Genomic DNA, 18,869 nt, shown 5'->3' with positions numbered 1-18,869 from the left:
ATTTTCACTATCGGGGTGGTGTTTTTTGGGGGGACAGTCTCGCTGGGTTCTGTGGTTAACCATGTGCTTTGGTTCGCGGTTGGGCCTGCCACGCGTGTGGCTCGGTTCCTGCACGCAGCTGTGTCTCTCTGCTCGGCGTGTGTTTCAGGTGGTGAGGGGCCTTCTTTCCCCTCCCCCCATGAAACGCCGGTGTGTTGGACCTCCTTCCACCGCCCATATGGTTGCTGTTGGGGACGGGGTTTTCCCGCGTCGGGCCTTTGGCCTCGGCCATTTTAGATTCCCCTGCAGACTTTGCAGCGCTTTCGGGGGGGGTTGGAGGACTCCCTCTGCGGCTTTCCCCAGTGCACCTGGGCCCTGTAGGGGGGCAGGGGAGCCTGGATGATGCGCTGCTAGTGGATTTAGCTCGATCGGGGGGCGCTGGGCCTATGGGGTCTGCTCCCCGCGGTTTCTCCCCAGAATTTATTTTACTGCTCCACTGCACTTTTTTGGCACAGCAGGAAGGGTCAGATCTTCAGCTGGGGGGAATGGCCCCTCCTCCTCCCTCCCCAGCCAGACGGCTGTGTCTGGATCTGTTCGGTCACGAGGTACTTTGGTGCCCGGGGTGTAGCATTTACTGGGGACATCGCGGTCGAATAGGGAGACGGGGGGTTTCAGGGGGCTCTTGGAGACTCCTGGGGATATAAGGCTCGATACAGATCCAGGGGACGATGTGGCTGATATGCCAGTGTCCAGGGACGATCCCAAGATTCTTGGTTTGTTTCATCGAGAGGAATTGGCCCCCTTAATTCCGCTGGTTCTCGAGGAGCTCAGTTTGAACCTCCCTCAGTCGGATTCGGACCGAGATAGGGCGGACCCGGTTCTGGATGGGACTCGTGGCCTCCCTCGGCCTTTCCTTACCATAGGTCCATGCAGAGGATGGTGGAGCAGGAGTGGAGCTCTCTGGACACGGGACTTCGGGTAGGCCGAGCTATGTCAAAGCTCTATCCCTTATCCGAGCAGACGTTAGAGCTCTTCGCTATGCCAAAGGTGGATGCTGCGGTATCGGCTGTCACCAAGAAGACAACTATTCTGGTGGCAGGGGCCTCAGCTTTAAAGGATGTCCAAGACCGAAAGCTGGAGATTCATCTTAAGCGGATCTTTGAGGTTTCTGCTTTGAGCCTTCGGGCGGCTATTTTCTCCAGCTTCATGCAGTGGGTATGCTTGCATTCAGTGCAACAGCTGCAAGGGGACCAAGCTGGTCTTGCGGAGTGCTTGGAGGCTTCAGTGGCATACATAACTGACGCATTATATGACTTAGTGCAGGCCTCTTCATGGCTTATGGTTTCTGCGGTGTCCAGGTGGATTGTGTAAGTCGCAGTCTTCTAGATCCGGGCGACGGAACTGTCGGAGTCGGCGATGCAGCGCATTTGTGAGAAGTGGGGTTGTCCACATGTAGATATGATGACATCTCACCACAATGCAAAAGCCCCATGATTTTTCAGCCGCAGGCGAGACTGCAGAGCTGAGGGAGTCAAGGCTCTAGTGATTCCTTTGCCTCAGGGAGTTCTACTTTACGTGTTTCCTCCGTGGCCTCTGGTGGGCAAGGTTTTGCGCAGAATAGATAGATACCTGGGGGATGTCGTATTGGTGGCTCCAGATTGGCCACGTCACCCGTGGTTTGCGGATCTCGTCAACGTGACCATGGACGGTCTGATACGGTTCAGTCACCTCTCTCATCTGCTCCATCAAGGTCCCATATTTTTCGATCAGGCAGATCGCTTCGGTCTAGGGCTTGGCTTTTGAGAGGCGATGTTTAAGGCGCAGGGGGTACCCAGAGCCAGTTATTACTACCCTTCTGCATGCGAGGCGCATGTCTGCCTCGTTGTCATACATCCAAGTCTGGAAGGTTTTTGAGGCTTGATGTGTGGCCAAAGGTGTTGCTGCTTTGCGGGCTTCGGTGTTCCAGATTTTATCCTTCCTGCAAAATGGCTTGGGCAAAGGCTTTTGGAATTTAACTCTCTCCAGGTAGTGGCTCTGACCTCTTTGTGAGGGACGATTGACGGAAGATCTTTGTCCTCTCATCCTGATGTTGTACGGTTTCTTCGAGGGGTCAAGGATTTACATCTTCTGGTACGGAAGGTCTGTCCATCTTGGAATCTTAATCTGGTCCTTTGAGCTTTATGTGAACCACCTTTTGAGCCTCTTCATAGGGCGACTCTTAAGGATTTGACCGTGAAGGTTGTTTTCCTGGTAGCCATTTGTTCAGCGCGGAGAATATCCGAGTTACAGGCTTTATCTGGTAGGGACCCGTTCCTACAGATTTCGGATTCAGGGGTGTCCTTATGGACGGTTCCATTTTTCCTTCCCAAGGTGGTCTCAGCTTTTCATGTTTATCAGACGGTTGAACTTCCAGCTTTTCTCAATTTAGAACATAAGAACATGCCATACTGGGTCCATCAAGCCCAGCATGCTGTTTCCAACAGTGGCCAATCCAGGCCATAAGAACTTGGCAAGTACCCAAAAACTAAGTCTATTCCATGTTACCGTTGCTAGTAATAGCAGTGGCTATTTTCTAAGTCAACTTAATTAATAGCAGGTATTGGACTTCTCCTCCAAGAACTTATCCAATCCTTTTTTAAACACAGCTATACTAACTGAACTAACCACATCCTCTGGCAACAAATTCCAGAGTTTAATTGTGCGTTGAGTGAAGAAGAACTTTCTCCGATTAGTTTTAAATGTGCCACATGCTAACTTCATGGAGTGCCCCCTAGTCCAGATCCAGATCCGAAAGGGGATCTGACCGGTCCAGATCCGAAAAGGACGGGAGCTTCACTGATTGATTCAAATGAAATGAGGAAACTACGTTTGGAAGAAAGGAAGGCACAGTTCGCAAGGATACTCCAGAATCAGAAATCCTTAAGAAAGGCTCCCTGCATGATAATGCCTGAAGCTTGGATACTCTACGAGCCAAAGAAATTGCCACCAGAAACACTACTTTCAATGTGAGATCTTTCAATGTCGCCCTTTATAAAGGTTCGAAGGGCGCAGCACACAAGACCATGAGGACTAAGTTCAAGTTCCAAGACAGACAAGGATGTCTTACCGGCGGATGCAAATGATTTGCTCTCCAAAGAAAGCGAGAGACATCTGGATGCGCAGCCAGCGCAACACCCTGTATGGTACCACGTAAACAACCAAGGGCTGCCACCTGCACCCTCAAGGAACTACACGATAAGCCCTTCGCTAACCCAGCTTGAAGGAAACACAAAATATCTGGCATGGACGCTCGTGTAGGAACACTCTGTCGCTCCACGCACCAGGATTTGAAGACCTTCCATACCCGGACATAAGACAGGGAAGTGGAAGTTTTACGCGATCTCAAAAGTGTAGCCACTACTGCTTCCGACTACCCTTTATCCTTCAGCTGCTGCCTCTCAAAAGCCATGCCACTAGAGAGAAGTGATCTGCCTAGTCGAAACAGACGGGCCCCTGATACAGCAGACCATGAAGATTTGGAAACTGCAGGGGACCCGCCACCGCCAGATTGAGTAGATCCGCAAACCATGGACAACGCGGCCATTCGGGAGCCACCAGGATCACGTCTGTTGGGTGTAGTTCTATTCGTCTGAGCACTTAGTCTATGAGAGGCCAAGGCGGGAATACGTAGAGCAGGACATTCAACAGCCAGGGAAGCGCCACAACATCTACCCGCTCGGCTCCCGTGTTCCTGTGGCGAGCATAGAAGTGTGGGGCTTTGGAATTCTGGAACGTCGCCATGAGATCCATGCAAGGTGTGCCTCACGTGTCGCAGATGAGCTGAAAATCCTCGTCGGCCAATTCCCACTCCCCGGGATTGAGGTGATGTCAACTGAGGAAATCCGTGTGAACGTTGTCGACCCCGGCTATGTGGGACACCGCTATGCTGACCAGATTTTGCTTTGCCCAATCTATCAGTTGACGAGCTTCCAACGCTATGGGTTGGCTTTTTGTTCCTCCTTGGCAATTGATATACTCCACCGTGGTTGCATTGTCCGACAACACTCTGACTGATTTCCATAAGAACATAAGAAAATGCCATACTGGGTCAGACCAAGGGTCCATCAAGCCCAGCATCCTGTTTCCAACAGTGGCCAATCCAGGCCATAAGAACCTGGCAAGTACCCAAAAACTAAGTCTATTCCATGTAACCATTGCTAATGGCAGTGGCTATTCTCTAAGTGAACTTAATAGCAGGTAATGGACTTCTCCTCCAAGAACTTATCCAATCCTTTTTTAAACACAGCTATACTAACTGCATGAACCACATTCTCTGGCAACAAATTCCAGAGTTTAATGTGCGTTGAGTAAAAAAGAACTTTCTCCGATTAGTTTTAAATGTGCCCCATGCTAACTTTATGGAGTGTCCCCTAGTCTTTCTACTATCCGAAAGAGTAAATAACCGATTCACATCTACCCGTTCTAGACCTCTCATGATTTTAAACACCTCTATCATATCCCCCCTCAGTCGTCTCTTCTCCAAGCTGAAAAGTCCTAAACTCTTTAGTCTCCCCTGGAGAATCGGAAAGAAGGCTTGTAATGCCAGCCTTATTGCCCTGGTCTCCAGACGATTGATGGACCAGCGAGACTCCTCGTGAGACCACTGGCCCTGCACGGCCTTCCCCAGACAAACTGCTCACCAACTGGAAAGACTCGCATCCGTGGAGACTACTGTCCATTCTGGAACCACTAGGGGAACCCCGTGACTTAAGTTGCTCGAGAGAAGCCACCAATCCAGACTGGACCATGCTCTGAGAGGCAGGGGTAAATGAAATTGCTCGGAAACTGGATTCCACCGGGAAAACAATGCTGATTGTTTCCTCCGTTTCCTCCTGACCCAATAGTCTTGAGCCATCTTGTAATGGTAGCTTTGGAAGCCTGGAGCCCTTTCTTCGCGCCGCTCCACAAGCCTGGAGCATTTTCTTCACGCCGCTCCACAAAACAAATAGGTGATAAGATCTCCGAAGGGCATTGGTCACCTACAGATATCTCAGTAAGGCCCTCTGAATGTCCCCTTAGAAAGGGGATCTGACCAGTCCAGATCTAGGCATCATAGTGGATAATACTTTAAAATTGTTGGCTCAGTGTGCTGCAGCAGTCAAAAAAGCAAACAGAATGTTGGGAATTATTAGGAAGGGAATGGTTAATAAAACGGAAACTGTCATAATGCCTCTATCGCTCCATGGTGAGACCACACCTCGAATACTGTGTACAATTCTGGTCGCCACATCTCAAAAAAGATATAATTGCGATGGAGAAGGTACAGAGAAGGGCAACCAAATTGATAAAGGGGATGGAACAGCTCCCCTATGAGGAAAGACTAAAGAGGTTAGGACTTTTCAGCTTGAAGAAGAGACGGCTGAGGGGGGATATGATAGAGGTCTTTAAGATCATGAGAGGTCTTGAACGAGTAGATGTGACTCGGTTATTTACACTTTCGAATAATAGAAGGACTAGGGGGCATTCCATGAAGTTAGCAAGTAGCACATTTAAGACTAATCGGAGAAAATTATTTTTCAGTCAACGCACAATAAAGCTCTGGAATTTGTTGCCAGAGGATTTGGTTAGTGCAATTAGTGTAGCTGGGTTCAAAAAAGGTTTGAATAAGTTCTTGGAGGAGAAGTCCATTAACGGCTATTAATCAAGTTTACTTAGGGAATAGCCACTGCTATTAATTGCATCAGTAGCATGGGACCTTCTTAGTGTTTGGGTAATTGTCAGGCTCTTGTGGCCTGGTTTGGCCTCTGTTGGAAACAGGATGCTGGGCTTGATGGACCCTTGGTCTGACCCAGCATGGCAATTTCTTATGTTCTTATGATTTAAGGAAGCTGGATGTGCGCAGGGCATTATTGCTTTATTTGGAAGTTACCAATAGTTTTCGGGTCTCGGATCATCTCTTTGTGCTCTGGAGTGGCCCAAAAAGGAGTAATATGGCAACTAAGACCACAATAGCCCGATGGCTGAAGGAAGCTGTAAATTCTGCATATTTGCTATGTGGTAAGCCCTTGCCACTAGGACTTCGGGCACATTCTACCCATTCTCAAGCGACTTCCTGGGCAGAATGTCAACAGGTTTCGCTGCAGGAGATTTGCAGAGCAGCTACTTGGAAATCCTTGCATTATAGGCTGGATGTCCAGGACCTGGCTGCAGGAGGATTTGGTACATCCCAGCAGTCTGGACTGATCCGGGTACGTACAGGGAAACAAAAATTGGTTCTTATGTGATAATTTTCATTCCTGTAGTACCACGGATCAGTCCAGAGTCCCGCCTTCTTGGCGCATAGAGGTAATGGAGAGTCCGCTCTTTCTGCATGTGTTTACTTTCTGATCTGCAGCGCAAGCTTATTTACCCTAATTAATGGGTTTGCTTCACAGTTGGGATTAGTGATCCTGTTCGGGTTTATGGTTCATGTATATAGTTAGTTTGGTTTAGATCCATTCTGCTTTGACACTAATACTGGCAGCCTGTGGGTGGCAACCTGGCATATAAGGCAGAGTCTGTCAAACTTTCTCTGTCTCCATCTGCTGGAGGGGAGGCAAAATCCAGGAGTCTGGACTGATCCGTGGTACTACAGGAATGAAAATTATCAGGCAAGAACCAATTTTCTTTTAGATAGGGGGCAGCTGGCTGCCCATACATCTTTAAGTTGTGGGGGGTGTTGCAGAACAGCATCACTCCCCCTTCAGTGATTCACCCTGGTACCTGCAATGTTGTGAACACTGGAGCTTATTTACAGCAGCGGCATCACACTAGTGCCCCCATAGCTCTCTTATAGCATGCAGCAAGAATGTTTTCCATGTACATCAGCGCCTGCAAGTCTTAAATAATTTTTGCAAAATTTGACCGAGGCATTGTATCGGATCGTATTAACTGTGCTGCTTACCAGTATTGCTTCAGCTAGAAGAAACAAATGTCTGTTCCTGTTGTCTGTAATATTCAACCCTCAAACTACCAATTCAAAGTTGTGGACTGCTTTAATGGTTCTGTGATTTTTGATCTGAATATTCAGGACTCATCCACGAATGCCTCGGTAAATTCCTTGAACAAACAAAAGAAAAACGAACCTCCAGTGTAGAAGACATCCACCAGGCCTATAAAAACTCAGAAGACAGCACTTCGCCTGAGTCTGTACATCAGCAAGATACTCAATCGGCTTCTGATCCAAGAAAAGGGACATTTCACAGTGAGCAGGATCTTAACTGTGTATGCTATGGTGTGGGAAAGTTTTCCACTTGTGTAATATCACGATATCAACTGGCGTTTTTACTTCTGTTACTGGAAAAGTTACAGGTAAGACACAGATAAACCAAGGCCACGTCCATCTTCCTGCCCCTGGATGCTGTAATCATAGGAAAACCTTCATCCTCTAGAACTAACCCCAGTGTTTTCAAAACCATGACCCCGGAAGGAGTAATGATGTTGCAGTGGATTGCATACAGGTACTATAGGTTTGGTATTAAGAGAGATGCATTTTTGTGAAATGACATGAAAAATGCCACAGAATACTTGGTTTCATTACAAGCTGTTTCAAAATAAAGAGAGCCCAACAAAAATCATTTGGTTTTTGTTTCAGAGCGCAGCCCCTGGCCGGCTGCAGCCAAATCCTCTTTCCCCCACCCAAGTACCGCAGTAATAAAAAAAAAACTGTCCCCCACCTCTTACTCATCTTAGGAAGATAAGAATTTGCCATCTTAAGCCATTCAGAGGGTCAGGAAATGATGCAGGAACGATCCCCGGTCCCTTTTTCGCAGCGGCTGGTGGTTCCACCTCACACATCCGCGCTTACAACTCAGTGGCACCAGCCCAAGGGTCAGGTGGCGCCGTTATGAACTCGGAACAAGGGGCGATCACTCTTCTCCCATTTTTGACTTCTACGACCCCATGGATCAGATAACGTTTGGGGGGGGGGGGGTGGAGGCGCTGGCAGTGAGGGGGACCTCGCTCCTTCCTTTCCTATTTTTCTTTTTCTGCTTGTTTTTAGTTTGTTTCTTTGTTTTGTTTCAGTTAAAATGAACCAAAATAAGCATCCAATGAAATGAAAAAGTAATTTAAAAAAAAGTTGTTTTTTTCTGTGCAGTTCCCTTCTGATTAGTTTTGTACCTTTTAACTTTTTTTTTTTAACCCCACGCAGATTCCAGCCCATCGGTGCCGTGTTTTTGATCCGTTATTTTCCAAATGGGAAATTGAGGTTCTTCAAGCCCTTGGCCTAACTGTTATTTTGGAAAACGAAGTACGAAAAAGGAGTAAGACCAGATCACTCATCTTTTTGTAGAAAGGAACTCGGTGTAAGAAAGAGAGGGGTCCTGCTAAAAATGAAACGTGAGGTGTGGGGACGGGTAGGGGGCACCACTAGATTACTGTGGGTCTGGGTGCAGTGCTGGTTTGTTTTTTCTTAACAAGCAATAAAAATGTTAAGGGCCAGGCTGATGGCTCAGTGCAGATGACTGGGGTAGATCCCAGATATCATGCAGCAGTGCCACTAAGCGGTCAGATTAAGGGCCCAGAATTGCAGGGATCCCGGTGCATGATCCCCGACTGATTGCTGTCCCTGCTGTGCTGGAAGGGCATAGAAAACAGATGAAAAATCCTTGGGAGGCTGCAAATGAAGGCTTATGGTGCCAAATCCTGGACCTTGTTCCAATTGAGCTGGGAACCCAAAAAAAGCTGGAAGAAATTGACAGGCCCTTTCTCCCAAAACGAAGTATTTAAAATGTTGTCGAGACAGAAAGTGTTGCATGCCTCCTATGTTTTAGATCCAAACTGATCATGAGGTAGTCACATGGTTCCAGTATTTCTACTCCATGCAGTCTGTCTCACTTTAAGCAGAAGGTCGCATACTGAGTAGTGGATAGAGCAAGTGAATCTGAATCTCCAGCTTTGTACACTTGACTTTGGCTACACTGTTGGGCGGATTTTAAAATCCCTGCTCGCATAAATCCCCCCGGATTTACGCGAGCAGGGCCTTGCGCGCCTATTTTCCATAGATCGCCGGAGCGCGCAGAGCCCTGGGACGCGCGTAGTTCCCGGGGTTTGTCGAAGGGGGCGTGTCGGGAGGCGGGACCCGATGACGCTGCATTTCAGGGGCGTGGCGCCGGCCCGGGGGCGTGGTCCAGGCCTCCGGACCACGCCCCCGGGTCAGAGGACGGCGCGCCAGCAGTCCACTGGCGCGCGTAGATTTACGTCTGCTTCTCGCAGGCGTAAATCTAGGAACAAAGGTAAGGGGGGGGGGTTTAGATAGGGCTGGGGGGGTGGGTTAGGGAGGGGAAGGTGAGGGGAGGGCGAAAGAGAGTTCCCTCCGAGGCCGCTCCGATTTCGGAGCGGCCTCGGAGGGAACGGAGGCAGGCTGCGCAGCTCGGCGCGCGCAGACTGCCCAAAATCGGCAGCCTTGTGCTCGCCGATCCAGGATTTTAGAGGATACGCGCGATCGCGTTTTTTTTTTTTAAATCTACCCCTGTGTGCTCCCATCCCCAGACCTTCTGTAAGAGACAAGGCAGGCAGAACCACCAGAAAGAATTCACTCCTAGTCTATTGGAGCTTTGCTAGTGAGTTTGGTCATGAGGAGCAGAGATCGACGATCCCCCCCCCCCCCGTTGATGACAGAATAAGGAGTCTCAGTTTTGGTTCTTAACTTTGACACTTCTGCACAGCATGGAGATGGTAGAAAAGGATTGCTCTTCCAGTGCCAAAGCTGATAATCCCCACTGCTGGCACCGCACGGCAGAAGCAAGAGTGGAAAACGCCATTTCTGTTTGCTTGAAAATTGCTCATTTTATATTCATAGGAAGGAAAACGCAGAATTTTTGCACCTACCATCTTTTACATGATCCACTGTGGAAAAGCTCTGTATAACAATCTCCTGTGGAGGAACTGGTCCGTGGATGCACTTTCCAAAGTGATTATTATCGGGAACAGCTTTCAAAGGATTGAGGAAAGGTACGAGCTATTGCTTGGTGCATTTTTCTTCCAACCGAATTTCTGGCAGCCCTGGGGTATGCCTTTGGTATTCACTGCTTACTTTCTCTCCCTCCCCCCCCCAAACTACTGCATCGTTTGGGCAAAAGCCTGCACAAGGTCAGCTGGTGCCATTTTGGATTTTGGCACTAGCTTGACGAGAGAGAAGTATCCTGACCCGGGTGGGGGAATGGTAAACCCAAGCGAGATGTGCGTTAAAAGCTGCTAGCAACTTGAGAAATAATTTATTGAAATAGTGCTTTTCACAAGGTGCACAGAAACAATTCAGAACCAATTTGGTGTTTAAGAGGTGACCAGTGATATCCTGAAGGGGTCTCGGGAGCCTCTCATTCAGTTGTGTTATAATAAGAGTCGCGCTGCATCGCACAAAGCTGGCAAGAGCCCTTCCTAAGACATCGCGAGCAAGGCACCAGGCAAGGTTTGTTAGAAGAAAGGTGTGAGAAACTGAGCATTTATGGGCCAATGTACTAAACTGCATTAACAGATGATTTAATGTGGGTGTTTTGTATCCCAAACCACCCTCTTTAACACCCAACACGCTAACAGGCAATTTCCTCTGTAGTTTTGAAAACGATTGTGCTTTTCCCTTTTGAAATAGAGCATTTCCTTGTCTACTAAATATAAGCAGTAAAAAATAAGAGCCGTGCCAAATTGTCAGTCCCTAATTCTATGTTTGATTTTTTTTTTTTTTTCAGATTACTGGCCCGAATATTAATGAGGGATTACATTTACATATCACAGGTATTGGACTTTGGGAGGCTTATTTTATTGGTGTAGGACTGATAATTTCTATAGCACTGTGTTTGGGGGGGGGGGGGGGGGCGATAAAATACATCCAGTCAGCAGTTCTGTTATTTGCATAGATGGTGTGTAAAATGTTAGTCTTATAGATATTAGGTTGGATTTTTGGTTATAAACTGGATTGTTAGGTGATTTGTATACTTTTGTACCCCTCCTGAGATTTAAATTGTGAGCATGGAATAAGCTCGGAAACAGACCAGAAACAATAATTGTCACATGAAAATGTGTCCATCGCGGTACCAAGAAGTGGTGGCCTGGAGGGTGGGACGGCAGCTAGAGCTGGAGGAGATGATTAGGACTTTGAACCAAAGAGTTCACAATTTAATTTTGGAATTATCACTTTCTAAAAAAATAATAATTAAAATCAAATATAGAATTGTTTTCTGATATTTTAGTTTAATGATGTAAGTGGGTGCTGAAGACAGGGGGAATGGATTAAACCAGAATGGAAATCTTTTTTTGTTTACCTTCTACTTTCATACACAACATTGCTGTTCAGGTAATATTTTGTCTCTAACTTTAATTGGCTAAACCTGAAGAGCACGGGTTTCTAGATATGGGGGAAAACAGTTTTACTGTGCAACAGCTGCATGCTTTGCAAATAAGAGCACAAACTACAATATTTTACAGAAATCAGCAGCTGCTGAGCACCTTCTTTGTTCTTGAAAGACCTATAACCTGCATATAAATACTGATTTCCATACAGGAGGGAACTATAACGTAGAGGCCTTTAGTGTCACCGTTGGGCTAGGACTTCATTGGTTACTGCTGCTTTAAATGTGTTTCTCTCTCTAGATTTTAAAACGGACAGAAGAAGCTGCATTCCCCGATGACCCTCGGTACCTGGATGTCTTTAGCGACACATCTGTCCACTGGTTTCCTGTACAAAAATTGAAGGAGGTTCCAAGTGCAAACTGGCTGCTTGCAGAGGAGCCGGCTTATCTGGAATGTGAGGACCTGGAGATCATTAAAAATCGGGACAAGAACCCAAGCTCTTCTGCCTGTAACTGAAAATGAAACCCGTGCAAACTGAACGCTCAGTATAATCCTTGCCCTGTTTCACAGGGCTTTCTCTACGCTCGCTGGGGATCTGCTAGAAAGGGATCTGGTTTCATACAGAGTCAGTTTTAGGTGCATTTACATTATGCAGATCAGCTCTCACTTTTCTCTAGCGAACCAAAACATCCAGTGTAATGGACAGAAAATTAAACTGACATTGGATTGATGTTGTGTGTAATTTATTTATTTATTTATTTATTTATTTAGTATACCAACATTCGATCGAGATATCACATCGGTTTCCAGATAACTAAAGGAATAGGGTGATAACAGCCCTATTTTACATTATAACATGGTATTAAATAGATATAAGAATATTTTACATTATAACATGGTAATAAATATAACAAGAATATTTTACATTATAACATGGTAATAAATATAACAAGTTGTAACAGAACTAACAGGAGTACATGGAACATTAGACTATAGTATATAACATATGTACATAAATGGCTTGTTGATGAGGATAAATTATGGTAAGGAGAGCAGGGAGTGTAGAGGGGGGAGAGGAGAGAAAGGGATGTGTGGGAGGAAGGTAGAGATAGGGAGGGAAAGGGTGGTGGGAGATGCTTGTGTAGGGAAGGAAAGGTGTCGGGCGAGATGCTTGGGGAGGGGGCATGGAGTGGATGGTGCGATTGGGCGGGTTATGTGTCGGGTGGGAAAGCTTTTAAAAATAGCCATGTTTTGAGGTGTTTTTTGAAGACTTGCAGTGAAGGTTCATTTCTGAGACAGGTGGGGAGGGTGTTCCATAAGGTGGGGCCCGCTATTGTTATTGCTCGTTTGCGGGTGACGTTGAGGTGTGCAGCTTTGAGATTGGGGACGGCTAGGAGTCCAGTGTTGGTGGATCTGAGAGTTCTTTGAGTGGGGTAAGGTTGTATTCCGTTTTTTAGCCAGTCCATTTTGTTGTTGTTTATTTTTTTGTGCATGAGGGTGAGGGTTTTATACTGGATTCTTTGTGTAATGGGTAGCCAGTGGAGTTCTTTGAGCGTGGGTGTGATGTGAGGGGATTTTTTGTTGTTAGAGATGATTCTGGCGGCAGCGTTCTGTAGAACTTGGAGTGGTTTGATGTGTATTTCTGGTAGTCCGAGGAGGAGGGAGTTGCAGTAGTCGAGTCTTGACAAGATAATTGATTGGAGGACTGTTCGGAAATCGTGCTCTTGGAGAAGGGGTTTGAGTTTTTTTAGTGTCTGCAGTTTGAAGAATCCATCTTTGATTGTATTGGAGATGTGTCGTTTAAAGTTGAGTTGGCTGTCAATTGTTACGCCTAGGTTTCTTGTGGACGGCGTGAGTGAGGTTTGTGAGATTTGTGGCACTCCCGGGTTGATTGAGTTTCCTGGGTGGTCAGAGGGGGTGCACATGAGTGGATAGGAGGGATGGTCATCGTGGATGTGAATGATTTCTGTTTTGGCTGGGTTGAGACATAGTGATAATTGAGATAGTAAGTGGGATAAGTTTGAGCTGAGTTTGTTCCATTTTTCCATAGTGAGTTGAATGGAGTTGTTTATGGGGAGTAATATTTGTATGTCGTCTGCATAGACAAAGTAGGTGAGGTTTGCCTCTGATAGGTATTTGCATAGTGGGATGAGGTATATGTTGAAGAGGGTTGATGATAGGGAAGAACCTTGTGGGACTCCATGAGTGAGGGGCACTTGTGAGGATTCAGATGAGTTCATCTTGACGATGTAAGATCTGTTTGAGAGGTAGGATTTGAACCACTTGATTGTGGTGTCTTGGAGACCAATTTCTTTAAGTCTGGTGAGGAGTGTTCTGTGATTGATGGTGTCGAAGGCAGCTGATATATCAAGAAGTATCAGGAGGAACGATTTGCCTTTGTCGCGGCCTTTGAGGATGGTATCGGTGAGGGAGAGGAGGAGGGTTTCAGTGCTGAAGAGTTTTCTGAAACCATGTTGTGCAGGCTGAAGAACATTAAAGGTTTCAAGGTGGTCTGTGAGTTGATTGTTGACTGTTTTTTCGATGATTTTTGCTAGGAATGGGAGGTTGGAGACTGGTCTGTAGTTTGCTGGGTCGGATTTGTCGAGTTGAGGCTTTTTGATGATTGGTTTGATGATGGCGTTTTTGAGTTTTTCTGGGAAGATTCCTTGTTCTAGGGATAGGTTGATGATGTAGGTTATTGGTTTGACAATAATCTCTCTGATGAGTTTTAGGGTTTTGATGGGGATGGGGTCTAAGGGGTGGGATGCAGGGTTGGTTTTTCTGATGATAGGTTCAATTTCTGTGGTAGCAACGGGAGTGAATTGTGACCATGAGTGGATAGGAGGGGGGGTGTCAATTAAGTCATTGTGGGTTTGGGGAATCTTGGCAATGATGTTGTTGACTTTATCCTTGAAGAATTGTGCTAGTTTTTCACTGGAGATGTTGCTGGAGTTTGGCGTATTGTCATTTTGGATGGGGTTGGTAAGGTCTTTGACATAGGCGAAGAGGGTCCTTGGGTTAAATTGGTAATCGTGAATTCTTGATGTGTGGAAATTACGCTTTGCTGTGTTAAGGTCAGTTGTATAGTTGTGTAGTAGTGTTCTGTATTTGTCTTTCAGGTTTGAGGTGGGGGTTCGTCTCCACTGTTTCTCAGTCTGTCTCAGTGTTCGCTTTGAGGTTTTCAGTTCTGGGGTGTACCATGGTGCTCTTTGCTTTGTGGATTGTTTTATTTCCTTTTTTATCATGGGGCATAATGTATTGGCTATGTCTGCATTGATAGATATCCAGGAGTTTGTGGCTGTGTTGGCGTCATTTAAGTTGATTGTTTTTAGTGCCTCAGGTAACAGTTTGGCGATGTCTTCACTGGAGCATGGTTTGGTGAATTCGATGATTCGGTTGTTTGTTTGTAGTGGGTTTGATTGGAGTTGAAGCTTGGCTTGGATGAGGCTGTGGTCAGACCATGGGGTGGGGGTTGTAGATGGTGGTTCAGTTGCAGATATTTTGTTGTTTATGAATATTAAGTCCAGGGTGTGTCCTGATTTTTGAGTGGGTGAGTTGATGATTTGGGTGAATCCGATGGCAGACATGGTGGATAGGAGCAGTTCGCTTGTGGGGGATGGAGGGTGGGTGTCGATATGGAGGTTAAAGTCTCCTAGTATTATGGCTGGTTCTTGTAAGTTTATGTGGGTTGTGATGGATTCAATCAGGGGGGAAAGGTTGTGCTGTAGGCAACCAGGAGGTGCGTATAGGAGGAGAATTTGGAGATGTTTTGATTTGAATAGGTTGGTCTCGATAGGGGGTGGTAGGTTTAGGGAGTGGGAAGAGAATTTAAGTTTTTTGTGAGCTAGGAATAGTAGGCCACCTCCCTTTCTTTTGTTTCTGGGTAATCACTGCTTTACCTTCCTTAGCAAAAACCTAAAGGTGAATTTTAAAAGCCTTACGTGCACCAAAGACAGGAGATATGTGCAGAGGTCGGGCCAGCGCACGAACACGCCTGTATTTCTCGGTGCGCACGCAAACAACTTTTGGCAAAAAAGGGGCAGGGCATGGTCGCGGCAGGGCATGGGTATTCCTAGATTTCTCAATGAAATCTGCACGAAAGTACTTACACGCACAAGAGTGTGCTGGGGTCCCCTGCCACGTAACTCTACTTCTGCTATGGATGACGTGTAAGTCCTGAAAGAAAAAAAAAAAACTAGAGGGGATAGTGGGGTTTTTAAGGGTAAAAGAGGGTATGAAGTCCTATCATTTACCTGGGCGAATTGGAGCACCTGATAAGTGCATCGGTGTGCGTCTACTAAAATCCCTCCACTTATGCAGTAGAGGTGGCATTTGCGTGCATCCATATAAAATTGGGTGCACGTGTACGTGAGTTCTCTCACGCGTGCATATACGCCTGTATGTTATAAAACGGCCACATCTATTAGTGCGAGCAGGCATCTGCATGTACGTGTGTGCCCATGCGGCTGTTTAAATGTTACTGTCTCCTTGAATACAATTTACATTTTTATCCTGTTAGGTGTGTTTTACAGACAGCTGTGTCATGATCCTCTCTCTATAATTTGTGCTGACTGTGTGTTTGTCACTTTCACTCAGAAATGCATATGTGGGGCCACTTTTATGCTCAGTTCTGATTCCTAGGCTCTCCTCTGGGTTACTACCCACAATTGTCCCTTTGGGATTATAATTAAAGGGTCTTATTTACTGAGCCATTCTCCTATAGCCACAGGATGGGGGGCAGCCACAGTAAATCAGGCTGTAAAAAAGAAATAGTTACTTAGTTTTGCCTTTTAAGCGTTTCCCACGGGTGTGAAAGTGAATAGTTGTGTAAATCACACTTCAGAATACAAGCGGGGAGGAAGCAGGGTTAATCAGAAGGCTGCAGGACGCACGGGTGGAGAAATTATTATTCTGCACTGGGTTTGCACAAAAACGTGCCTAAAGAAAGACTTACAGGATTGGCCACTGTTGGAAACAGGATGCTGGGCTTGATGGACCCTTGGTCTGACCCAGTATGGCATATTCTTATAATATGGGTACTTAATATAAGACCCAATAGATATAGCAGGAAACAAAAATCAAAAAGAAATAAGCCGTGCTATAAAAGAGAATCCTGAATATGATCAAGCGTGTACCTTCATGCGTAGCTGCAAAAATGTGTCTATCGTGTCTATAAGCCAATTACTATAAGGCTTTAAGAATCATTAGGTACCTTGATCGTTTTTGATGATTTTTTGCCACACGAATAGTGTTTACATAAATGTTGATTACATTCACTTATTTGCTTGCACTTGTTTTTACTTGCTTAACTCTGGCGGATGTTATTAAACTCTGGCAAGTGTTGTGTAGCCAAACGTTGATTACATTCGCTCATTTGCTTGCACTTTTTTTTACTTGCTTATCCACTTGAAGTGGTAAAAGAATTTTGGTGTGTCACAATATACCACTTATGCTGTCAGATGAACTCTGACGGACGTTGTTGAGCTCTGGCAAGTATTGTATAGCAGACATCTAGATGTTTCGGAGCAAAAAGCTCCTTCTTCAAGGGCTTGCAACCGCCAGGAGAAAGTGTTCTCAGCTGACTGTAGATTTGCAACGTGACCCGGCAGGGGAAAAACTGCTCTACAGTAGAGTTTTGCACACAAATGACTGTAAGTGGTGCGTTGTGCACTGCGATTAAGTGTACTTGCGAAGAATCCCCATTACTCCCTATCGGGGATATTTCGAGCGGTGACAATGCTACCACTCATGAACATGCAGACATAGGGAACGGCACTCGACGGTAAAAAGCTGCTATACCTTTAGCAGGCACCTGATAGGGAGTAATGGGGATTCTTCGCAACTACACCAAAATTCTTTTACCACTTCAAGTGGATAAGCAAGCCAGAGTTAAGCAAGTAAAAAAAGTGCAAGCAAATGAGCGCATGTAATCAACACTTGCCAGAGTTTAATAACATCCGCTAGAGTTAAGCAAGTAAAAACAAGTGCAAGCAAATAAGTGAATGTAATCAACATTTATGTAAACACTATTTGTGTGGCAAAAAAATCATCAAAAACGATCAAGGTACCTAATGATTTTTAAAGCCTTATAATAATTGGCTTATAGACACGATAGCTACATATGAAGGTACACACTTGATCATATTCAGGATTCTCTTATATAGCACGGCTTATAATATGGGTGACATGCATGTTCCTGCCATACAGTTTATAAAATACTAGCATGAATCTCTGTGGGCCCACATACATGTGCAGATAGTGTATTAGGGACAGTTTTGAAAATTGGGCTCTCATGGTCTATATGCACATACTTTTATGCCTGGATAGACTGCGCAGTTTTCTAGAGGACCACGTCTATGGGTAAGGCCGTACTTTACCCCTTGAAAATTACTCTTCCTATTGCCATTGGCCCTCCCAGCATGAGAAGAGTACCTCCCCAATCCTTTCATTTTCAGCGCAGTTCTAGGACTCTTGCTTCTCCATCCAAATATTCACCAATAAATGATGTAAAAAGATTCTGGAGAACTAATTGGTAACATGCTTAACCTACAGATTACCATTAGAGCTATAGCCTTAATTGCTTTTACTCTATGCCATCAAGATAAGTATAAAGGAGAGCATTTCAAAGTCCATTCTTCCACCCAACTTAAGACTCTGTCCTCGAAAGCTCATGCTTTAATAAATTAGTGTACAAGGTGCCACTTGATTCTTGTCTCTTTTGCTATATCAGACGGCTATCCCTCTGAAGAATTGAAGATCTGGTGACTTTTTAATTAATACAGTAAACCTTAATTTATTTTTTATGCAATGCAGATTAAAAGGCACAATTTAATCACCCAACCAAGTCTCAACTTCAAGGATTTCTTACATTCTAAATGATTTCCTATAGGAGAACTACATCTGGGTGCTCTGTTGCTGTAATGTAATATAACTTATTACTAATTACATTTATAATTTTAGATTTAGTCTGTTCAACCATGTCATCTAAGCAGTAATATAAGAGAAGCATAAATAACTATATAAAAGACCAGCCAGTAAACTCCATGGTCTGCATATCAGAAAAAAAAAAAAAAATCAAACAGTTAACTACACCCTTTAAACTGCAAACCCCATACAAAGAAGGTATAAGTAGAGTCCTGCAGAGACTACAAATATTTCACATTGATCAATATAACAAAATATATTATTCCTTTTACCACATCCACCCCTAGAATGTCAGCAGCCTGATCCATACAATGTATCCTAAAACTATCTAAACTTTCAATAGATCTAACCCAGACAACTTTACAATGCACACCAAGTCTTCAATATCATATTGACTAAGACATCATGCCTGTTGTTCTCTGACAAATCTTGTACCACCAATTTTAATGATCTCTTACCCCCAACATTTTAACTGCCTGTGAAGATTATATATAGGTTCATTATAAAATGATATTACTGATAAGACCACTCTGATAGTAGAGAGTAACCTATCATATTCTGATCAAAAGGGCCGATGCAATAAACGTAAGTTGAAAGTGGGCATGCAGTGTTGAGCGCTCTCTTTTCTAACTCTCGTCCAGGGTGCACGATGCAACATT

The 18,869-nt window shown here is 45.2% G+C and overlaps 1 protein-coding gene across 4 annotated transcripts in view; it reads left to right on the top strand.

Annotated features, from left to right (window-relative positions):
- SRRD (SRR1 domain containing) overlaps window positions 1-12,016 on the top strand; it is a 40,943-nt gene extending 28,927 nt beyond the window's left edge. For all 4 annotated transcript variants that reach the window (XM_029619424.1, XM_029619426.1, XM_029619425.1 and 1 more), the window contains 5 exons: window positions 7,028-7,308; window positions 8,150-8,248; window positions 9,800-9,951; window positions 10,686-10,731; window positions 11,587-12,016. In XM_029619424.1, the coding sequence (XP_029475284.1) occupies window positions 7,028-7,308; window positions 8,150-8,248; window positions 9,800-9,951; window positions 10,686-10,731; window positions 11,587-11,802 (794 nt within the window). In that variant the 3' untranslated portion in view covers window positions 11,803-12,016. The remainder of the gene's footprint in view (window positions 1-7,027; window positions 7,309-8,149; window positions 8,249-9,799; window positions 9,952-10,685; window positions 10,732-11,586) is intronic.
- The last annotated feature ends 6,853 nt before the right edge of the window (window positions 12,017-18,869 follow it).

The sequence above is a fragment of the Rhinatrema bivittatum genome, chromosome 11 (assembly GCF_901001135.1).
Source record: "Rhinatrema bivittatum chromosome 11, aRhiBiv1.1, whole genome shotgun sequence".
NCBI lineage: Eukaryota > Metazoa > Chordata > Amphibia > Gymnophiona > Rhinatrematidae > Rhinatrema > Rhinatrema bivittatum.
This window is presented reverse-complemented; position numbering and strand designations above follow the sequence as displayed.